We start from the raw sequence: 22,349 nt of genomic DNA on the forward strand, positions 1-22,349 counted from the left end.
GCCTGGCATAGAGAAGCAGAGCTGACAAGGAGCCACCCTGGGCTTCTGGAGCCGAGGAGTCAGAGCTCATTCACCCAGCTTTTAAGCAGCCGGGAGCACAGAGGCAGGCCCAGAGAGCACGTTCCTTCATGTCTTCCTCTGGGGAGCAGTGCAAGGGAAAATCCGCCTCTTACCTTTTCTTTTGTGGAAGACGTGTATTCAGAATAACATGGGTGTAAAGCAACCATGGTCCGGTAGCAGTCTGGTTAGATAGCTAATGGTTCACATTGTGGAGAATATGCATTTTGGATTTCATTCACCAGAAGCTTTATATGGGATGGGCAGTTTTTGAAAACACTTTTCACTCAGAATATGATCATTTCCATTGGGTTTTAAAGTTATCTGTAAAATTCTTTGAGCTGCATGGATTGCTAGCGTGTTAGCAGTCGGCCCCTGACTCATGGTGACCCCATGCAAAATGGAACAGAATGCTGTCTGGTCCTGTGCCATCCCCATGATTGGTTGTGGGTCAGACTGTTGTGATACAGAGGGTTTTTACTGGCCAAATTTTTGGAAGTAGATGGCCAAGCCTTTCTTCCTAGTCTGGGTGGTGGCTATGCATGAGGTGCATAGGCCAGGAGTCAAACCTGGGTCTTCTGCATGAAAGGTGAGAATTCTTCCACTGAACCACCACTCCCCCTGATAGGGTATTAGTCAGGAGGAATCCTAGGTACTTTGTTATAAAAACAGAGAAGGGTGCTGAGGGACTCACAGTTATTCCTACATACTCTCAACTGTGTCACATTGAGAGAGGTATCTGTAGTGTCCACTTAAGTCCTGACACAGTGAATCATGAAATGAGGCTTGCTCTCATTGAGTGGGCACTTAGAGGGTAGAGCAGACAGAGGCGGAGGCGGGCCAGGCCTGGGAGTGCTCCACAGGCTGGGGCGTGGTGAGGAGGGGCTCACTCACTCCCTGGTGCACTCAATCAGGTGCCACTGGGATTGAAGACCGCTTGCAAGATGGAGTCCCTGAAACCATTGCAAAATTGCGCCAAGCAGGCCTACAGATTTGGGTCCTCACTGGCGACAAGCAGGAGACAGCCGTCAACATTGCTTATGCCTGCAAACTGCTGGACCAGGACGAGGAGGTCATCACCTTTAACGCTGAGTCCCAGGTATGCGGATTTCGGGGAGATCTTGGGCCAGGAGGCAGGCATTTTGGGCAGCTACTGTGAGCAGGATGGTGGCCTCCACTCTTTCTTTGTACCTGTGTTGAGTTTCTGGATCTTGGATCTGCTTGTCACTGCATTAGAAGGTGAGACCTTTGCGGGCATATCTGAGCTTGAACGGAATGTACACCTGGGCTGTACTGATGCAGAGCTCAACCAGCTTCTCCCTGACATACCACATCCCTCTTAGTCATCACGTCTTCTTAGGCTCCTCTTGGTTGTGATGGTTTCTCAGACTCTCTTGGTTTTTGATGACCTGGATAGATTTGAGGAATACTGATCAAGTATTTTATAGAATGCCCCTATATTATGATGCCTGATGTTTTTCACATGATTAGACTAGGGTGATGGATTTTTGGGGGGAAGACCACAGAGGTAAAGTGCCATTTTCATCACATCTCATCAAGGGTACATACTATCAACATGACTTAGCACTGTTGATGTTGACCTTGATTACCTTACTGAGGTAGTGTCTATCAGGTTTCTCCACTGGAACGTTACTCTTTTTTTTCCTTTCTTTTCATATTGTACTTTTTGGAAGGAAGTCACTTTGTGCAGCTCACACATATGAATTGAGGAATTATATTCCACCTCTCTGAGGGTAGAATATCTACATAAATTATTTGAAATCCATTGAGTTTTGTTTTTGTTATGATTAATACATTTTTTTTCAGTTTTGTTGTTCTTTATATCTTCTTCTTCTTTTTTTCCCCTGAGACTTTCTGTCTTTCTATTCATTTCGAGAATGTTTACCATTACTTCTTGGAACATTTTTATAATGGCTGCTCTGAAGTCTTTGTCATATAATTCTAGTATCTGTGTTATTTTGGCGTTGGTTTCTGTTGATTGTCTTTTCCACGTGAATTGAGATTTTCCTGGTTCATTGTATGCTGAGAAATTTTGGATTGTATCATTGACGTTTTGAATATTATGTTACTACTCTGGGTCTTTTTAAATTCTATGGAGAATATTGATTTTTTTTTAAGCAGGTAATCAATCCTGTTGGGTTCAGATTGGACATTTTGAACAACCTCTGTGATGTTGGTTTCGATGTCAGTTTTGTTATGAAAGCCATTGCTGTGCTATTAAAATCTTCTCACATGTTTGTCACCCTGTGGTCAGTTTCGAACCTGAGTTGTGGTCTACCCCTTAGTTTAATCTGAAAGTCTTTGTTATGCTATTTAAGATTCTGTCCATGCGTGCACAGAATTCATAAAAAACATTATGGTGTTATTGAGCCAAGCCTCTCCTTTTTCACAATCTTTCTGGTACTTTCTAGTTCCCCAAGCCCATCGTTGTCGAGTCAATTCTGACTCATAGCGACCCTATAGTACAGAGTAGAACTCTCCCATAGGGTTTCCAAGGCTGTAAATCTTTATGGGAGCAGACTGCCACATCTTTCTCCCGTGGAGCTGCTGGTGGGTTTTAACTGCCAACCCATCAGTTAGCAGTCAAGCACTTAACTATTACTCCACCAGGGATCCTCTTCTGGTTCTCAGGACTCCCCTTTTTTGTTTTCTCACAAGAAGTTGGGGTTTCAGTTACCTTGCTCCACTTCATACTTTCTGCACCCACACTTGCATCCAGTGTGAAATAGTGGGAGGATAGAGAGAGAAAAAGCAACAGTTACCCTACCCTCTTGGAACCACAGCTTCTCTGAACAAAAGGGAAGGTTCATCTCCTTCAGAGTCTTCGGCAGTAGCCATTCCTGCTGCCACTGCTGTTCCTGCCACTGCCACCATAGCAAAATTGCCTGGAGGTGGTACTCAAGAGAATAGAAAAATTAAAAATAGAAGTTTTTTGCAGTTTCTTTGAGTGTTGGGGGTTCTCCTCTCTGCTCCTCAAGCCCAAACTAGGGGGCTTCTCCTGGAATTCTCTCTGTCCATGCTCTGGCATCCACTCCCAGGACGAGACCAGGAGGTAGGGTAGAAATGGAAAACTCACCTCTGGGTTAGTGGTAGTTAGAATTCTGGTCCTCTTCCCCAGTATGGTGTCTGCTATTTACTTTAGGGTCCTCAAGTATCTGCTCTATGAAGTCTGTCCAGGTTTTGTAGCTGCATTCAGTGAGAGAGACAGGATGGAATATGTTGACTCCATCTTACCCGGAACCGAAACTCAGCCATGGTCTTGTCAATGTTTTGTGCTAGGACCAGGGAGCTCATGGTCCCCAGCACAATAAAACCCTACATTCCCTTTAAGGCCTTCCCTAGTTACTACTCCCTCCCCACCCCCACCCCCCACTCCCCACCCAATCTGGAAGCAAATCTTCCCCTCTCTGTGTCCAGTAGCACTTTTGCATATCCAGTCTCTGACTTGCTGTGGTTATGGGTGTCATTGTCGACTGTCTGCCTGTCTCCCCAGGGGCGGTGACTGTGTCTTCTTGGTCTTCGCTTCTCTAGTCTTGCTCACTTTTCTGCATACAAGAGGCCCTTAATAAGTGATTGTTGAGCACACCTGGGCTTCCATGGTGTGCTGTGGGGACCCCAACCCTAACCTGGTGGGGTTACTGCCCATGGGGGGTTTGCCCCTGAGTACACTGCAGTGTGTTTGTTTCTTAAACACACTCTGTCCTAGAACGGCTGTCCCTCTCATGCCTCTGGTCCCTGACCCTGACTTCTGCTGTGGGTTCCCCTATAGGTTTTCCTGCTCTATTCAGATCCAGTAATGAGTTTTGGAATGACATTTCCAATTAAAAGCCCTAGTAATTATGCTTTTTTTTTTTTTTAACTTCATTTTCCTGGTGGAACTGGAGAGTTTAGGGAGAAAGCTAACTACATGTCTTCAGAGAAGAGTCATAACTACAGTTGTTAAAGAGCTTTGTGCTCTATTGTTGCATCTCAGTAAGAAGCAAAAAGGGCTAAGTAAGGGCCTCGGAGGGCTGCAGAGAAGTGCAGCTAGGGACTTGTTCAGCCCAACCAACCAGCAGTTTAGCAATGACATGGCCAGGGTTCCTGAGGTACTCCACCTCAATGCCTCACCCTGCACACTGGACAAGGGGCCGTAAGGCTCCTATGCGAGTCTGTTCTCTTCCACATGGAAGCCCATCCTCTTCAAGTAAAATCTCAGTTTCAGGAGGGTGACCTCCTGGGCAGCGGATGTTGCAGCTGGTTACAGGGGCTGGAATCCTTCACGTTTAAAGACGTGTTGAGGGGTCACATAGGTCTGCATGCGCAGCCTCGGGTGGTTCATGCCTCCCTCGTGTACTTTCAGGAAGCATGCGCAGCCCTGCTGGACCAGTGCCTCCGCTATGTGCAGTCCAAGGGCCCCGGCAGCGCCCAGGAGAAGACCTCGAAGGACATCAGCGTGGCTTTCTCCCCGCTCAGCCCTCCCTCCGTGTCCACGGCCTCTGGCCGCAGCCCGAGCCTTGTGATAGATGGGAGGAGTCTGGCCTACGCCCTGGAGAAGAGCCTGGAAGACAAGTTCCTCTTCCTGGCCAAGCAGTGTGGGTCCGTCCTGTGCTGCCGCTCGACGCCGCTGCAGAAGAGCATGGTGGTGAAGCTGGTCAGGAGCAAGCTCAAAGCCATGACCCTGGCTATAGGCAAGTAATATGCCTGCTGCCTCCTCTTGGTATACCCTGACCCACCTGTCCCCTTCCAGTCTATACTGGAAGACGGGAGAGCGATGACCCAATTTTTCCTATTTATAAAATCACACCAGTGTGATCAGACAGGCAGCACATTCCACACAGAAAGCTTCTATTTGGAAGATACAGCATAGAGTAACAACAGCTGCAAGTACATCTTCTTGTTGTTGGTTGCCATTGAGTCAGTTTCGATTCATGGTGACCCCATGTGCATAGAGTAGAACTGTGCTCTATAGGGTTTTCAAGGATGTGACCTTCTGGAAGAAGATCACCAGGGTTGTCTTCCAAAGCATCTCTGGGTGGGCTTTAACCACCAACCTTTTGGCTAGTAGTCAAGTGCTTAACCTTTTGTGCCACCCAGGGACTCCAAAGCACATCTTAGGGGTCAGTAATAAGTTGCTAGTTTAAGAAGACAGAGCTTCTGCTGTTTCTTGGGAGCAGGGAGGGAGACTAGAGACCTGCCAGTCCCAGGCAGTCACAGCCACAGCACAGGACACTGCCCACTCAGCATGAGGCCAGGACAAGTTAGACAGGACACAAGGACCCAGAGGGCTACCATCCTTGAAGTCTGTCTGTGTGTCTGTCTCTCTCTCTCTCACATGCACACACACACACACACACACACACCCTCAAGCTCACCCCTTTCCCTATTCCTATACTTCATGGTGATCAGAATTCTCAATCCCTTTTGCCAACTGAACTTTACTGAGTTTTCTGATTAATAATCTTAGAATTATCCATCCTGAGAAATGAATAACTGCTGACTTTTACATCGTTTACTTACAGGAGTGTGTATCTAATAGTGGTTCTCCTTGCAGGCGTTCTAGGCCCCTCTGCAGTGATGCGATTGTGGTCCCCTGCCTCCTTTGCCCAGTGCAGGGCATCATCTCAGCCCGTGCCTGGTTCTAGTTCAGGCTCAGACACAGGTTCAGAGACTCAGCAGTGCCACCTCCTGGTGAGGGCCTGGAAAGACTGCAGGTAGCATAGGAAAAGAGGTCATGGCTATGATCCCCATAGAGCAAACAACTGATCTCCCTGAAAATAGAATTCATACCTAGGTGAGAGTTTGCACTGAAATAAAGCCTCCTCCCCAGTCTATAATAATTACAATATTTTCTGCAGAAATTCCGTGACAGCCATTCCTTGTTGAAATTGAGATTGCCTCCTTCTCAAAATGGGCACCTAATCTTGCCAGCGGAGACGGTGCTGAGCAGAGTTCATGGTGGGGTGAGGAGAGAGTGGTATAGGCCTTGGCGTGGTTGTCATGGAGATGTGTTGTGCGAACGCTGGGAGGCTGTGATGATGCTGAGGAGAGTTCCCAGTGGGTGCAGATGCTCAGACGTGGCCGCCTGGTCCAGGCGGGTGGAGGAGAGGCAGCCCTTCCAGGATGGCCCCTCCCAGGGAAGGCTGTCCCGGGCCATCTTGCCACATGCCTGGAGTGGCCTTTGGGTTTTCCAGACAGAGATGGAGTCTGCAGGTTATTGTGCACCGTGCACCATCCCTACCCTCTGAGCTCAGCGACCTCAGTGATAAAGTATGATGTCATCTGCCTTACAAGGCTGGCATGAGAGGTGAGTGTTAAACCACATTCTCAGTGCTGCACCCACCTGGCACAAATGCGTCTTCACAGGAGCTTGGTATTTAAGAAATAGAGGTAAAGCCTTGGCTGGTTAAAAAGAAAAGGAAAAAAGAGAAAAAAGAATCTCTAAAGAGAAAGGGACAGGAATGTCCTGCAAGTGCTTTAGCTCACTTCTATGAACATGAGTTAAAGCACTGCTGTCCCCCTCTTCCATGTCTAGCGTATGTACTGTAGAGAGCGTCACTGCATACCGTATTTCACTTGAATTGGATGTTCTGGGAAACACTGCAGAAATTTTTTTGCTTCCCAGAATTTTAATTCAACTTATCTCCCGTGTTGGGCCCAACCCCCAGAAAGGACAGAAAAGCCACAGGCAGGAGACATTCTGCAGCCATGTTATGAGTCACTCCGACTCTGTGTATCTGCACCTTTTACCAGCTTTGCAGCTTGGGACATGCTCTGTGATTTGGGCCATGTTGCTGCCCAGTTCCAAGAATGGTGTCTCACTGAATGATGATTCCTTGCTGTCTCTGCTTGTCTTTCCCCAGCAGTGCCAAAAGTATGACCCATGCCCTGTGCTCCTCAGCACTGTCCATCAGCAGCTTGCCTGATTAAGCAGCAGTTCTCCTTTAGCACACCCACAGAGGGCCCAGCGGTGACACAGTAGCCAGTTAGCTGGCTGGTCATTGGTATGCAAGCAGAGCTCTGCAGTTTGCAGCACAGAACGTCACCTCCTGCTTTTAGTTTAGAAAACTGCTCACATGATTATGAGTTGGAGGAGCCTTGGCGGATCTGTGAGATGCTGGGAGTAGTTCCATAACTGTAATAATGAGGAAGATGAGGAGAGCACCTTCCATTGAGTCAGGCTGCATGATAAGGAGTGTTTTGATATGTGGACCAACACTGTAGAGTGAATGCTACATAAAAAGGTAGCTCAGCAGCAGCCTGCGTTCTGACGCCTTTAGGTGGCTGGCAGTTCCAAATCCCACACCATGGTTGCTACGTCTGCCTAACAGGGGCGGACACTGCGCTGACTCTTCGCCATCCTTCCTTTCACCGTTTCCCAGGGCTCAGCCCCATGCGGACTCTGGGAAGTCAGTTTGATTCTATGCACCCTACTTACGCATTTCCTCCTGCCTGTGCTGTTTCTAGGAGACGGAGCCAATGATGTCAGCATGATCCAGGTGGCAGATGTAGGCGTGGGCATCTCTGGCCAGGAAGGCATGCAGGTAGACACCAGTCGGGCTGTCTGACATGACCCAGGGGCTCTCACTGGCCTCTTGCTTCTGGAGGTGCCAAAGGAAGAAGCACCTGGCCTCCGTTTGGGCTCTGTTCAACTAAGCCAAAGGGTTGGCCTGAAATATAACTGACACTCATACACCTTCTGCTAAGCCGATCGTAGAGGATAAGGTGGAATTGTTCTTCACAGTTATATAGCAATGTGCCATAAACACGCCTGCTTCTGTCTACAAGGATAGTTTTGTGAAATAGCAGTCCAGAGAGAGGCCAGGCACGTCATTGCTTCTCTCTGGCTGTTCTGGCCATCCTTGGGAGGCATTTTTTTACTTTTCTGCACACTAGCCACCATTTGAAAAACTGGCTTCTCTGTAGCGTGGTTGGAACCTGGTATCACCATGAAAGTGAGATACAGCTACCTTGACTCACGTGGAAATCCAGCTTTGCATTTTTCATTTGCCTTGACACATGACTGAGACATTGAACAAATGAGTTAATTAAAAATGCACTTCTTTTGGATGTAGTAGTAAAACAACTTCCAACATTTGACTAACTTGAATCACAAAATTTTGGAACCTGGTAGAGACGTCAGGGAACAGTTTATCCAACTATCTTTTAAACATCAGTATGTTGACTACCCTTTATTCATTGATTAATGGATGCATTCATTCACTCAGCAATTATTTATTGAGCACTTCATCTGTGCCAGGCTTGTGCAAAGCCCATTAATTTTCTTACTTGAAAGAAATTTAAGGCCCAGGTGGGCTGTTCCAAGCTGGGAGCACTGTGGCTCTACCCCACCCCGTCCTTAGCACTTCCCTTCCTCTCCCCCGCCCTCGCCCTGACCTGCATCACTGTGTGATGTTTCTTGCGTGTGTGCTTTTTCTCCACGACACTGAAAGTGAAGTCCGTCTGACTCCTCTCCCTTCACAGTGCCCAGCACAGTGTGTGCATGGGGCTGAAGCTCAAGGAGCATTTGCTGAATGAATGAATACAGGCGTTAGTTAATTCATTCTGAAGTCTTTAGTATTACCTCTGTAGCTCCCTCTCCCTGTAGTGACAGGCTGACGCTGAGGGGCGCAGTGCCTGTGAGCTGCATCTGTTAGGAAGCTGACCAAGTCTCTGCATCTCATAGCCAAGACCCTGATGTTGAGAACGTGGTTGGAAGGGGCCTGGGCTTCAGCCACCGTCCACCTCCTTAGGGAAGGAGGCTGGGAGCCAGGGGGGTTTACGATCTGAGCAGAGAGGAATTACCAATAAGCAAGGTACACATGGGCTTACTTGTACTTCCTTAGTAATCTATAGTGCACAATTTCACCTGTTTTTCACCAGTCAAAGGGGTCAAGTGCTGGTGGGCACTAGGGGTACAGAGTGACCACATCTGCTATCCTGGCTCTCATGAACTTCCAGACAAGTCTGGAAGACAGATAGTTTACACTTAAAAAAATAAACATAGTTGTAATAAATGCCATGAAAGAGTATTTCACAGGAGACTCTATCCTAGTGTGGAACACCTGGGAACCACCTTAACAAAGGACAAGACTATGTTAGGGCATGGACTTGTAGGAGGGAAGGAGTGGCAGAAGCCAGAGAACCAGATGGACCTCATCAGGAGGTTTGTCTGCAGTTTCCAAGGGCTGGGGATTCTTCTTCAAAGGTAGCCTATAGGTCTGCAATGTAGATCCATTAACTTCATTTTAACAACTGTCCTTTTTGATTGAATTTTTAGACTAACATCCTTGAGGACAGGAACGTGTCTGATGATCTCTGTGTCTCCAAGTCTGTACCTGGCAATAGTAGGGCTTTAATGAATGACTTTTGAAAGTCATTTCAAATAATGAATAAATGAATGAGTGATTAAAGAATACACAAAGCCTTTTAAACCCCTACATGTGGACAAGATGAGGTATAGAGACATTATAGTGATGGTATTCTATTTCAAAGCAGGGACAATATCACTCTTTTCTAGGTGTTATTTGAATATAGGAAAATCAGTTAAATTTTAAAAGCAGATTGACATTTTTATGTGGATTAGCCTCCAAAGATAGGCAGAAATTTTTCCTGCCATTTGGTTTGATTTTCTTCTAAATAAAGAATTCACTATATGCAGATATGAAGTTACTCTGGGAACAGAGTTCTCATTTTGATGGCATTCTGTCTGGGTCACTTGGCTTACTGTGCGAAGCACAGTGCCCAGTGAAGCTAAGGGAAAGCTTCCACCCCCAGGCATTGTGGAGAACACTTGCTGTCCCTCTTCCTGCTGCTCCCTGCCCACTGCCCTGCAGAGGGCTCCCTGATGCTTGACTACATGTGGAGGCCATCGCTGGTGGCTCCTGGGAAGAAAGACCCAAAATGCACCTCCTAAGATAGCCAACCACCTCTCCTTGCGCGTATGAAAGGAGGGGCTGTGGTTCATCTTTGGGCTGAGACCCTAGTCAGATTTGGATGAATAAAACACCCTGGGTAGGGGGAGGGGTGGAGAAGGGCAGGGAAACTTCATAGGTCTCTGTATGATTTAGCTTGTTAAGAAAGCATGGAAAAAAGAAAGCAAGCCCTTTTATTCTTCGTTTTTGGTTTGTTTGCGTATTTTATTGTACTTCAGATGAAGGTTTACAGAACAAATAGTTTCTCATTAAACAGTTAGTACACACATTGTTTTATGATATTGGTTAACAAGGCCACGACATGTCAACACTCTCCCTTCTCGACCTTGGGTTCCCTGTTACCAGCTTTCCTGTCCCCTCCTGCCTTCTAGTCCTTGTCCCTGGGCTGTTGTGCCCCATTAGTCTCATTTTGTTTTATGGGGCTGTCTTATCTTTGGCTGAAGGGTGAACCTTGGGAGTGACTTCATTACTGAGCTAAAAGATGTCCAAGAGCCATACTCTCAGGGTTTCTCTAGTCTCTGTCAGGCCAGTTAGTCTGGTCTTTTTTTGTGAGTTAGAATTTTGTTGTACATTTTCCTCCAGCTTGTCCGGGACCCTCTATTGTGATCCCTGTCAGAGCAATCAGTGGTGGTAGCTGGGCACCATCTAATTGTGCTGGACTCAGTATGGTGGAGGCTGTGGTAGTTGTGGTCCATTAGTCCTTTGGACTAATCTTTCCCTTGTATCTTGTTTTCTTCATTCTCCCTTGCTCCCGAAGGGGTGAGACCGGTGGAGTATCTTAGATGGCAAAAGCAAGCCCTTTTAAAACTCATCACTTACATATATTTGAAACCTTAGAAATCCTATAAAGTGATATTCCTGACCTAGAATGTTTGAGATTGAATTCTTTTTACATATTAAGTGCTCAGTATATAATTATTGAGTGAATAAATGAACGCATTTATCAATGAATAAATGGTGGCCAACATACTGAGCGTTTAGGAGACAATAAGGAGACCATAGTAGAACAAGGTGTCACTCTACTGGAAACCAGATTTCGCCTTCCACCTTTGCCTTGTATCTTGGGGAAATGAGAGAGACCCTACATGAGTGAGTGTGTCCCCAATAAAGTAAGCTCCTCTCCCTTTCAAGGCGGTGATGGCCAGTGACTTTGCAGTGCCGAGATTCCGATACCTGGAGAGACTCTTGATTGTCCATGGACATTGGTGCTATTCTCGACTTGCCAACATGGTGCTGTACTTCTTCTACAAGAACACAGTAGGTATTTGACGCTGGCCATCAGAATTTCTGAATGAGAAGGCCTGAGTGCAGAGGACCGTCACTAGCATCTGGCCCGAGGGCACCTACCCAGCCTCCCACTGGCTTGTCTCTCTTGCCCTTTGTGAATTTCCCCATTCCTAGCCTTGCACCCTCTGGCTCAGAGGTCTGGCTTCATCGCCTGTGAGAGCAGCGGCACCTCTGAGGGGTGGCTTACATTACATGAGGTCGTGGATGCAGGTAGGTAAAACTGTAAAGTCTGCTTATTACTGTGTAATGAGAAATGGAGTAATACTGAGGTCCAACATTTGCGCACGGTCACACAGCCAGTAAGCCGTTGAGGCTAGATTAAAATCTGGTCTAACTCTAGCACCTAAGCGCTTAACCACCCTGTGAGTGTATTTCTCTAGGGTGTTCTGCTGAGGTGTCTGGAAGCAGGAGTTCTCTAATCAGTGCATTCTCCCACATAGACCAAGAACATCAAATAGTGAGCAGAAGTGTGCCTGTGATCCTGGAATCAGAATGAGAGGACTTGTTCACTCCATGCTTGTGGCATTTAAAGGGCTCTATTGAGACACAGCCACACAGGGAGCAGGCAGGTGAAGCTGGGCTTGGAGAGCCAGCGCAGGCCCTGCCACATCTCCCCTGCCCTCCAGCTCACTCTGAAAGCAGGTTGACCTTCATCATAACTGTCCACAGTTGTCTCCTTGGGGACTTAGAATAAAGGGCTTGATGCCTTTTCTGTTGGTATTCATGTGTTTCTCTTAATCCTGGCCAGAAAGGTTTCTCTACAGCACACTAGCACCAGCAACATGGCCATTTCAGAGCCCTGCATCTCCCCTGAATAGGCAGGGTCCCCACTACAAGTGGTAGGTAAACATTCTGCTGAGTAGCTGCTGGGTTGCTTGGCCCCAGCCTTGGACAGCTTGTGGTTGAATGTGCAAATATGGAGACAAAATGAATAAACTCATGCGTAAGTGGCCTCGTGGAGTAGTCCATCAGTCTAGCTGTCCAGGCAGCAGATCACCAATACCAAGGTCCTCCTGTCCTCTTCTGAAATATGATAAAGAAAACATGTTAACCCTAAACTGCCATCGGGACAACTCTTGTTCATGTTCTCCACAGTTTCTTCCTCATACCTGACCTCCCTTCCTCCTCTTATCCTCTCCTACCCCCTTACTCTCTCCCATTTTTCCAGCTGTCTGCCAGCAAATAAATACTGAAACTTGGAGCCAATCAGGAGTGTCTAACGTGATAGGCTTTGTACTGGAGTTAATTCCAATTGGGTTCTGCCTGGGACGTATCCCAGGAAGGCTAGGCCAGACTGCCCTGTGCCTGCACATTCCTCCTCACTTGCTCCAGCCACCAGGTACCGAATCCCTCATGCTGAGGGAGGGTCCGTGCACACAACTGCAAATTCGGGGTGCCCACTCCCCTTCCAAAGGAATGGATGATGCTTTGACTAAAAGAGAGCTGAATAAGTCCCAGGCCAAGCACAGACTTGGGTCTGAGAGGGTGGAATCCTGGCCTAGTTTCTGACCCCAGTGAGCTGTGCTGTCTCAAGCAAGTCATCTGACTTCTGTGGGTTTGTTTTCTTTATCTGAAAAAAAAAAAAAAAAAAAAAAACATGGGAGCTGAGCTAGCTGATCTCTATAATTCGTAAGTAAAATTTCTCAAATTGAGGGGATGACAAAAATGATGTAGGCTGAACCATTCCACATTTCTGCTGCAAATGAAGGCAGAGTAGACCCGCTGCATTGGCCATAGCCCCCAGCCTGCCAAGGTGGATTTGGCCTCATTGCAGGGTGCTAGAAGGAGAAAAGGGTGCCACATTTATTCCATATGAGACAGAGGGCCTTTGTTAACATGCAGTTAATAAATGTGCTTGAGGAGGAGTTCAGAGATAATCACTTTGCCTCCTAAAATGAGAAGTTCATTTTGCTTTAGGAATAGGCTGGCTTTCCTTGCCAGTAAGAAGTAGAGAAGGAAAGTTTCTATAGCAACAGTGGTTTGGAAAGAAGGCTTTTTGATACTAGAGAAAAAAAATCTCAATTATATAAGTGCCTTTCTTCCTCTTTGTCTTGACTCCATTGCTCACTGATGACTCATTTGACCATGTGTGGGGGTGGGTGCAAGAAAGTCCTAAGAGGAGAGAAGTACAAGAAAGTCAGAGAAAAATCCAGGCCCATCAGGTTTCCATCTGGAGGGGAAAGTGACATATTGAGAAATTGAAGTCATCTATTGAAGCAGGATTTGGAGGATATGTGTCATTATAAGTTACATCTTCAGGTCTTCACAGCAAGCCATTTTCAAGTCAGGAAACAGAAGCTCAGAGAGTCTGAGTAACTGGTTCAAGATCAGAAAGGCAGTTGGCGGCAGCTCCTGAGCCAAGACTCAGCCCTGTGGTGGCCCCACACAGAATGTTCTTGCATTGTACCAGGTCCCCTCTTGGGCCTATCTATGTCCTCCAGGCTAGGACTACCATGGACCCCCCCTGTGGTTGACTCAGTTGGGTTTATCACACCAACCATGACTATAGGCAAGTCATTTAACATTTTGGAATCTTAATTTCTTTTTCTCTAAATGGGGTAAGAACGCTGGCTCTGCATGAGTCTCAAACAAGTAAAATAATGGTACTGCTACTAACAAGAGCAAACCACAGGTGAGCACCTACAGTGTGCCAGGAATTGTTGTATTTCAATGGCCTTCATTCATTTACTCCTTACAGCAATCCCATAGGTCAGTATCACTGATATGCCCATTTCATAGACAAGGAAACTGAGGCGGAGAGGGGTTAAATGATCTGTGGCAAGTCATACAGCTGATAAGTGTAAGAAGGCTCTGCACTCAGTAAACTGCTGTGCCGTACGTAATGCGCCGTGACCACTGATATTCAAAGATCTAGTAATAATGGAAAGAGATCTGGCTTAGCTCCTCCTGCTGTGCATAGGCCTGGAGCAGGCTGCTCAGCCTCTCTGAACCTCACTTTCTGCTTTGGCAAGCAGGGGTAGCCCAGTAAGCTAGCTGTAAGGATCAGGGATAATACCAAGAACTCCCTCACCTCACAGAGGGCTCAACAGACAGCCAGGGCTGGAATGAAACAGCGGTGCTGATGTTGTTGCCGACTTTGCTACCACCCTGTCTGCCCTGCCCCCATGGGAGTCAGTAACTGTCCACTGCCCCTACTAGGGAACGCTGCATCTAAAGAAGGGTGATGGGATCAGCGGTGCAGCCACAGGCAGGTTTATTTAGGGTCCCATCAGAGCAGTGGTACTAGAGGAGAAGCCTCAGACCTCAGGGGTTGGTGTGCCCAGCTGGCCCTCTTGAAATGGGAGCAGCCTAGACCCCCTGCCGGGCCTCCCTTTTGTTTATTTTTATTTTTTATGTTTTCATCAATGATCTTTAGTTCTTCAGGCACAAAAACTCATCTTTCCAAGGGCTGTTCCTTGGAATTCCCAATTCTCATTGTCAGGTCTTTCTGCTCAAGAGAATGAGGAGGGAGAAGAGGTGGAAGAGGGAGAGGCAGAGGGCAGCAGCCAGGCTAAGGTTAGGGCTGCCTTTGGAAAAATGTTGAAATGGCATATCCTTTGTTGTGTATATTTTCACAAAAAATTAAATTAAAAAAAACCTAGCTCAATAATAATAACATCAGCAAAAAAAAAAACTAGAAAATAAATAAAAGCCAATTTTTTTTTTTTTAATCTTTACAGTGGAACTCTGGAGAGCCCTTGGGTTTCTTGGATTAGAATCTTCAAGGACAGCTGAAGACAAATTTCCAGTTCTCGTTCTTTACTGGAGCCTGTTCTTTTCTCGATTTCAGATGTTCGTGGGCCTCCTGTTTTGGTTCCAGTTTTACTGCGGCTTCTCTGCATCTGCAATGATTGACCAGTGGTATCTCATCTTCTTTAATCTGCTCTTCTCCTCACTCCCCCAGCTCGTGACTGGGGTGCTTGACAAGGACGTGCCAGCCGATGTGCTGCTGGCCCAGCCACAGCTCTACCAGAGTGGCCAGAATAGAGAGGTAAGGGCTCGCTGTGCTCCCAGTAAATGGTGAACATTCTAGAACCTGACTTGTGGTAGGAACAGAGCAAATCCTGCCTGCTAGACCCCTAGTGCACTATGTGAACTCGGGTAAAAACCATCTTCCCAAACAGTCCAGTGGGAAGCCAGCCCGGAAGCTGGGGGAAAGCCAAGATGGCCACGTGGAGTCAGCATCGCGTGGGACGCTGGGGCCAGAGGAGGGACTTTGCCAAAACAAGCCAAATGAAGCAATTTGTTATGAATGGGAATTAACAAGAAGACAAGTCTATAGGGAAACTACTGAAAGAAGTGAACACAAACAGATAACAATATACGTTACACCAAATAGATTGACATACTAATTACCAACTATTCTCAGCCAGCAACTAAAGTAAGCCCTCCATGCTTCCCTTTGGCTGGTTTGATTATTAGGTGTGTTCAGAGAGACAGGAACCCATTTCTCTTGTAGTGAGCTCTAATTTGGAATGCATTTACTTAAGGGTTGACTTCCCGGGTCACCATCCCCCTCTGGGAGTTCTCACAGAAGCAGGCAGCACAGGTTGGAGAGACAGTCGGCCAGGCAGAGGAGAAGGGCTGCTGCTTGCCACGTGTTGCCTCCCCGCAGGAGAGTTATCTTAGCTAACCAGGCCAGTCCATGGGATGTGCACACTAAGTCACATCTGTGGGAGTTTAGGTCAGGAAATGCCTGTCCTGTCCGCTTCTCCTTTCCTGCACACCAGTGCCTGCCAGATGTGCAGGAACTTAGCCAGTTCTTAAGAACAGCCTGATTTCATGAATATAAATGTGACTCCCAGATCATGAAGACTTCGTGACTCTATATCAAGGTCACTTTGCCCATAATATATGTTACTGTTGTTAGGTGCTTCAAGTTGGTTCTGACTCATAGTGACCCGATGTACAACAGAAAGAAACTGCTGGGTCTTGCACCATCCTCACAATCGCTGTCATACTTGAGCCCATTGTTGCAGCCACTGTGTCAACCCATCTCGTTGAGGGTCTTCCTCTTTTTCACTGACCCAGATTTGTTCATTTGTTCATTCTTTTAGCAGTCCACCATATATTTAATATTCTTCACCAACACCACAATTCAAATGCATTAAGTTTTCTTCTGTCTTCCTTTTTCATTTTCCATTTTTCTCATGCATATGAAGGGCCCAAATTGAGGGAAGAATGCCCCAAATTTCAGGTGCTATTCCTACTCTAAGGAAATGGTCCCTCATGGGATTTAAAAGGCGGTTTCATCTTTTAATTATTGGCGTAGATGTACTGTAGCTGGTCTTACTGAAGCAAATGCCCCCAATGAGTTACTCTACCGCCATATGGTTCTGCAAATATTTGTTGAATTATTTTTTCCACCCAGGCCTGTGGTGCCTTTCTTCTCCAAAAGTACATTTTCCTCAGGTGCATGAATTGCACGTTAATGGCTGCAGTTTATTGGACAAAGTCACGGGAAGAGATGTGGACTTCCCTATAACATCCTTGCTTGTGTTGTGTCCCAGGAATATCGGCCACGTGCATTCTGGACAAACATGGCTGACGCCGCCTTTCAGAGCCTGGTTTGTTTTTTCATTCCTTACCTGGTAAGTTGGCACCTGAGCGGTCATCTTGTCTGCTGTGTCAGAGGACCACAGACGCAGGACACCACTGTCTTTCAGGCCTACTACGACTCGGATGTAGACATCTTTACTTGGGGCACCCCCATTACGGCCATTGCGCTGCTCACCTTCCTGCTGCACCTGGGCGTCGAAACCAAAACCTGGGTAAGAGCAGGCATGGGCTCATCTCAGGAATGTGCAGAGGCTGCTGGACCACATTTCCTTGCAGACTCCCTGAGCTCTAGAAGGTTTTGAGCAGACTGCAAAGCCATCCACACTCTGTGATGGGGAGGAAAATGAAGCTGCCAGCCAAGTGGCCAGGAAATACATACCTGAACCCCTGGTCGGGGGGCTGCCCAGCCCCTCGCCCCACACTTCTGGACACTGCTTAAAAAGCCAGTTGCCATGGAGTCAACTCAGAGACTCTTAGCGATCCCAGGTGTGTCAGAGTAGAACCATGCTCCATAGAGTTTTCAATGGCTGATTTTTCAGAAGCAGATCACCAGGCCTTTCTTCAGAGTCACCTCTGGGTGGACTCAAACCTCCAACCTTTTGGTTAGCAGCTGAGCATGTTAACCATCTGCACCACCCAGGGACTCCAGACAGTACTTAGCTCCCCTCCTTCTCCACCACATTTTTTCTTTCCCTCTTTCTTGCTCTCAACCCCCTGGCTTCCTTCTCCCAACCTACGTCCCAGGTGGGTCCAGGGGTTTCTGAGACTTCACCCAGCCCACCCACCTTCAATGCCAAAGACCCCTGTTCTAACTAAGCTTTAGAACATCAAACTCAGCCATGAATGACTCATACACATTTTTGTTGTCATTGTTTCTTTCAAGTTGAAATAAAAGATCTTTTCTTTCTTTCCTCCTCAGACCTGGCTCAACTGGATAGCTTGTGGCTTCAGTATCCTTTTATTTTTCATTGTGGCTTTGATTTACAATTCTTCTTGTGCAACGTGTTATCCTCCGTCTAACCCCTATTGGACTATGCAAACGTTAATGGGCGACCCCGTGTTTTACTTGACTTGTATCATAGCGCCCGTGGCTGCACTGCTGCCCAGGTGGGTACCAAGGAGGACGTCCCCAAGTCCTAAGTGAGCTCAGAGAGCATTTCACGCTTGTGCCTTTTCACTGTGTGACTCTTGGGAACGTGAAGGCCCCACCACAGCATTATCTGACTTTTCTATGTGCTTTTTCCAGATTGTTTATCAAAGCCCTCCAGGGGACCCTTTTCCCCACCCAACTCCAGCTGGGACGCCAGTTGGCCAAGAGGTCCGCCAAGAAGCCCAACATTCCCAAAGACATCTTTGCTCAGGGACAGCTCCCGAAAGAACAGAGGAGCAGCAGCAGCTCTGAAGCCCCCTCGCAGGACGGCACCTCCCAGGCCTCAGTCTCCCTGGAGAAGGTGGTGGTGAGCAGGGAGCATGGTCTGGTGCCCTTAAGCATGCTGCCCATGAGGACGCCTTCCCAGGAGGACAGCCTGCTGAAGGGACTCCACAGCCAGGCCCTGGGGCCCTTCATGCCAGAAGAGGCTGCTCAGGAACGGTGTCCCCAGGACTCTGAGATGAAACACAGCAGCACAAGTGGGACCGCCTCCCTACCCCCCATCTTCAACCTGCCCAACCTCAGCTCGCTCAACTGGATTTCCTCCCTGTCTCTGGTCAGCGGGCTGGGAAGCGTACTGCAATTCTCTCAAAGTAGTTTACAGGTGGATAAGCAGGATGACGAGTTTCTGCCCAGCCCCCCTCAGCCCGCTTGTGAGCTGCGTGCTTTAAGGGGACAGACAGCCAAATCCTTCTAGAAAACCTTGATGTGACCTTTTTTATATCAGTTATTAATATTATTTATGTTTATTATTTGCACAGAAGAGTTCTAGTGAAATGTATTTTAAATGTTTCCAAGGCTAAAATGGAAAATAAGAGGTACCAAAGAGAGAGAGTTTATTTTTTAAAGTTTTAAGTAGAGTATATTGAAAAGAAAAATAAGAGCTTTAATGTATATAAAAATTTAAACAAGAGTGACACGTGAAAATTGTGTTTAAATTTATTTTTTCATTTCAGTTTATAAGAAAATGCAGTATTATTTTTTTCTTCAAAATGAGTGACCTTTGTTTTTACTGAAGTGTGAATGTGTGACTGAGCATCAGGAAGTCTGGGTGGGTGTGGCCAGCCAGGAGGAGAGAGGACATGAGTGGGGAGCACACAGCTCCCGGTGGTAGACTTCACCTCATCTTCTGATTGAACAGCATGAGAAGGCTGTTGCTCCACCTTCAACCAGAAAAGAGATGTGCCACCTCAAGAAAAAATACGTGTATGAAGTTCATTCTAACTCTCGATTCAATGCAGGCATTTCATAAGGGTCGCCTTGTCAGTATTACAGTCCCTGTGTGGTATTTTGTCTGTTAAAACTATAACAAGCAATAAACAACTTTCACTTTGCAAAGTGTGTCTGGTGGCCGCAGTTATACAAAATTATTAATTTATGACCTAACAGAGTATGTTTTGGCTAAGGCACATGTCCCTACATGAGCGCTTTTAGACACTATGAAAAATGCAGCATGGCAAAGTACAAGCTGCGTCACAGCACAGCACACGTGTTACAAATCAGAGCTGACACCTGGTCATCTGCCCCGACCAGACCCTCCCACTAAGCATTCAGTCTTGTTAAGTGTATATCTTCAGGTATCTAGTGTGATTAGCCATTATTTCCTCTTCAGAGCTCTTTCCAGTTTGTCAGACTGATCAATTGCCTGCTCTGCCAGACACGGGGCATACAGACTCAGCAGGGTGAGCTCCCTGCAGAACAGGTGTACAACCTCTGAGGCTGCCTGTCCTGAGAACAGCGACAGAGACAGAGGAAGGACTCTGAGGACTAAGAGATCCCAGTGCATACCTGCCAGGGAAGAATGGCCAGGTATCCATGGCGTGGTTTCACTGCAAGGTACAGTAAAGGCAAATGGGGCAATCAGACAAATGGGGCAGGTGCAGGCTGGACAAGTATAAGAGATTGGTGGGCCTCAGGGTGGCTAGACTCAGCAACTCCTGGCTTGTCTCCCATCTCCCTTCCCCAGCTCCTAGCCAGGGTGTCACAGGGCTGGCTCTGAACTCAGTGACACAATGCATGCATCCACACTGGCCCATCCAGGACAGTGGATCTACATTCCAAGCAGAGCGCTGATTTCCTTCGCTCCGTAGGTTACAGGACAGTTCCAGAACCAGGCACTGGCAAGTCAAGGGGAAGGTCCAGACTTGGGCTCTAGTGGGACCTGGGAGGCACTCCAAGGAGGTACTCCAAGGACTATCTGTGTTTTCTGGGAGGTGGGAAAGAGGAGAGAGGAGGGGACATGGCTTCAGCATCTAACACTGCCCATCCTAAAGGTGGTAGCCATCCCAACCCTGCCCCATCCCCATGACTGAAACACCAAGCAAGGCCCCTCATCTATCGTAACCACCTGTAAGAAGAGGATTTCCTTGGGAAGGCCCACAACTCTGTTTCCAAAATTAAGGTAATGGTTGTCAGCACAAAGTACAAGAAGAACTATAAGCATATTTACCTGAGTATCTGAGAGTTCAAAGTGTGCCAGTTTCCAAGATTTTCTACTTCCTACACTCACAACCTACCGACCTTCTTTCCGAAGGACCTCTTCCTCTATAGATCTACTTCCTCTTGAAAATGGGAATGATCCAGGAAGTGGCTTCTAGAATATGCACAGTGTCATGGATTGAATTTGTCCCCCAAAAATATGTGTCAACTTGGTTAGGTTATGATTCCCAGTATTGTCTGGTTGTCCTCCATTTTGTGATTATAATTTTATGTCAAAGAGGATTAGGGTGGGATTGTAACACCCTCACTAAGATCACATCCCTGATCCAATGTAAAGGGAGTTTCCTTAGGGTGTGGTCTGCAGCACCTTTTATCTTACAAGAGATGAAAGGGAAGCAAGCAGAGAGTTGGGGACCTCATACCACCAAGAAAGCAGTGCCGGGAGCAGAACTTTGGACTCGGGGTCCCTGCGCGTAGAAGCTCCTAGTCTGGGGGAACATTGATGAGAAGGCCGACACAGAGAGAAAGCCTTCCTCTGGAGGTGATGCCCTGAATTTGGACTTTTAGCCTACTTTACTGTGAAGAAATAAATTTCTCTTTGTTAAAGCCATCCACTTGTGGTATTTCTGTTAAAGCAGCACTAGATGACTAAGACACACACCAAAGCCATTTCAGAGAAAAAAAATCATAAAGGGCATTCGCAGTTAGCTGCTCTTTAGGATGAAGAATATCCTACAATAATAATCCACCATAACCAACTAAATCATCTAAAAATGAACATAATACTGGAATAAACTTCCATGATTATCTAAAAAAAAAATTGGGTAAAATATATTTCCTTTTCCTAATAACAACTCAAAAATAAATAGGAGAAGAGGATCAATTATTTGTCATTGTAAAGCATGTTTATTTCAAACCCAAAACCAATTAATTATCAGTCATTGGTGTGTTGGATATTGTATCTCTTCGCCTGTATCCTAAACACTTAGCAAGAAACAGAATGATTCAATGTATATTTGATAAATCTAAAAATTAATGTTAATAGTGAAACATTGAAGACATTATTGTTATAATCAGAGGTAGAAGAAAATTGCTTGTAACTTATTTGATTTTTCTGGAATTTCTGGATAATGCAATAAGACAAATGTTCCAAAAGAATGAATATTGGAATGTTAGAGACCAAATTATTACTTACATGTGATATGATGGTATACCTGGAGAGCCCAAATTAAAAAAATAAAAGGCTCTCAAAACTAATAAGAGGATGCAATAAACTGACTGACTATTGTGGCAGGGTAAAAAGACCCCACACTCAAATTCAATCAAAAGAGATTTTTATTAAGCCAAGACAAAATCATTCGAGTGAGGGAACCGTCAGTGTGCGCTGGGCACAAAGACTAAGGGATCCATTGAATCACAGTCAAGGAGCAGCTAATATTCTATTACAGAAGGAAGTAAGTTAAGAAAAATTCTGATTTGTTTTTCATTGATACATGACTGTCAAATGTGGGATAACAAAAGTGGGATCATTATAATGAGTGGTTTAAAGAGCTTCTGTTTACTAGTTACCACCTGGTGATCTGTGCTTTGTTGGTTACTACTTAGTAACCATAGGGGACTTACAAGGGGGGTTTCAGGACATTTGCCAGACATTCAGTTCTGAAGATGTAGAGGTTGCATAAGGCTCCTTGGGAACAAACTGACAACATTCGATCTTGGCTTGGTTATGAAGAAAACATTTCCTTGGAAACCAGACAACAGGTAGAATGTCCTAACCAGTTCGATTTTCTGGTTCTACAGGTTTTCTACACACTGTGGATTCCAGGCCTGGACCTCACCTTAGTTTCATTTACTTTGGCCAAGCACTTCATGTAGTTTTAGGGTCTTCATATTACTATGAAGAAAACAAACTATAGCTTTCC

The 22,349-nt window shown here is 46.4% G+C and overlaps 1 protein-coding gene across 1 annotated transcript in view; it reads left to right on the top strand.

Annotated features, from left to right (window-relative positions):
- The window catches only part of ATP10A (ATPase phospholipid transporting 10A (putative)), a 191,462-nt gene extending 172,653 nt beyond the window's left edge, over window positions 1–18,809 (top strand). The window contains exons 13-21 of the mRNA XM_004372675.2: window positions 972–1,156; window positions 4,421–4,748; window positions 7,525–7,601; window positions 11,124–11,249; window positions 15,070–15,270; window positions 16,790–16,870; window positions 16,946–17,050; window positions 17,758–17,945; window positions 18,085–18,809. Coding sequence (XP_004372732.1) covers window positions 972–1,156; window positions 4,421–4,748; window positions 7,525–7,601; window positions 11,124–11,249; window positions 15,070–15,270; window positions 16,790–16,870; window positions 16,946–17,050; window positions 17,758–17,945; window positions 18,085–18,685 — 1,892 coding nt within the window. The 3' untranslated portion in view covers window positions 18,686–18,809. The remainder of the gene's footprint in view (window positions 1–971; window positions 1,157–4,420; window positions 4,749–7,524; window positions 7,602–11,123; window positions 11,250–15,069; window positions 15,271–16,789; window positions 16,871–16,945; window positions 17,051–17,757; window positions 17,946–18,084) is intronic.
- The last annotated feature ends 3,540 nt before the right edge of the window (window positions 18,810–22,349 follow it).

This window comes from Trichechus manatus, unplaced genomic scaffold (genome assembly GCF_000243295.1).
Source record: "Trichechus manatus latirostris isolate Lorelei unplaced genomic scaffold, TriManLat1.0 scaffold00019, whole genome shotgun sequence".
In the NCBI taxonomy this organism is placed as follows: domain Eukaryota; kingdom Metazoa; phylum Chordata; class Mammalia; order Sirenia; family Trichechidae; genus Trichechus; species Trichechus manatus.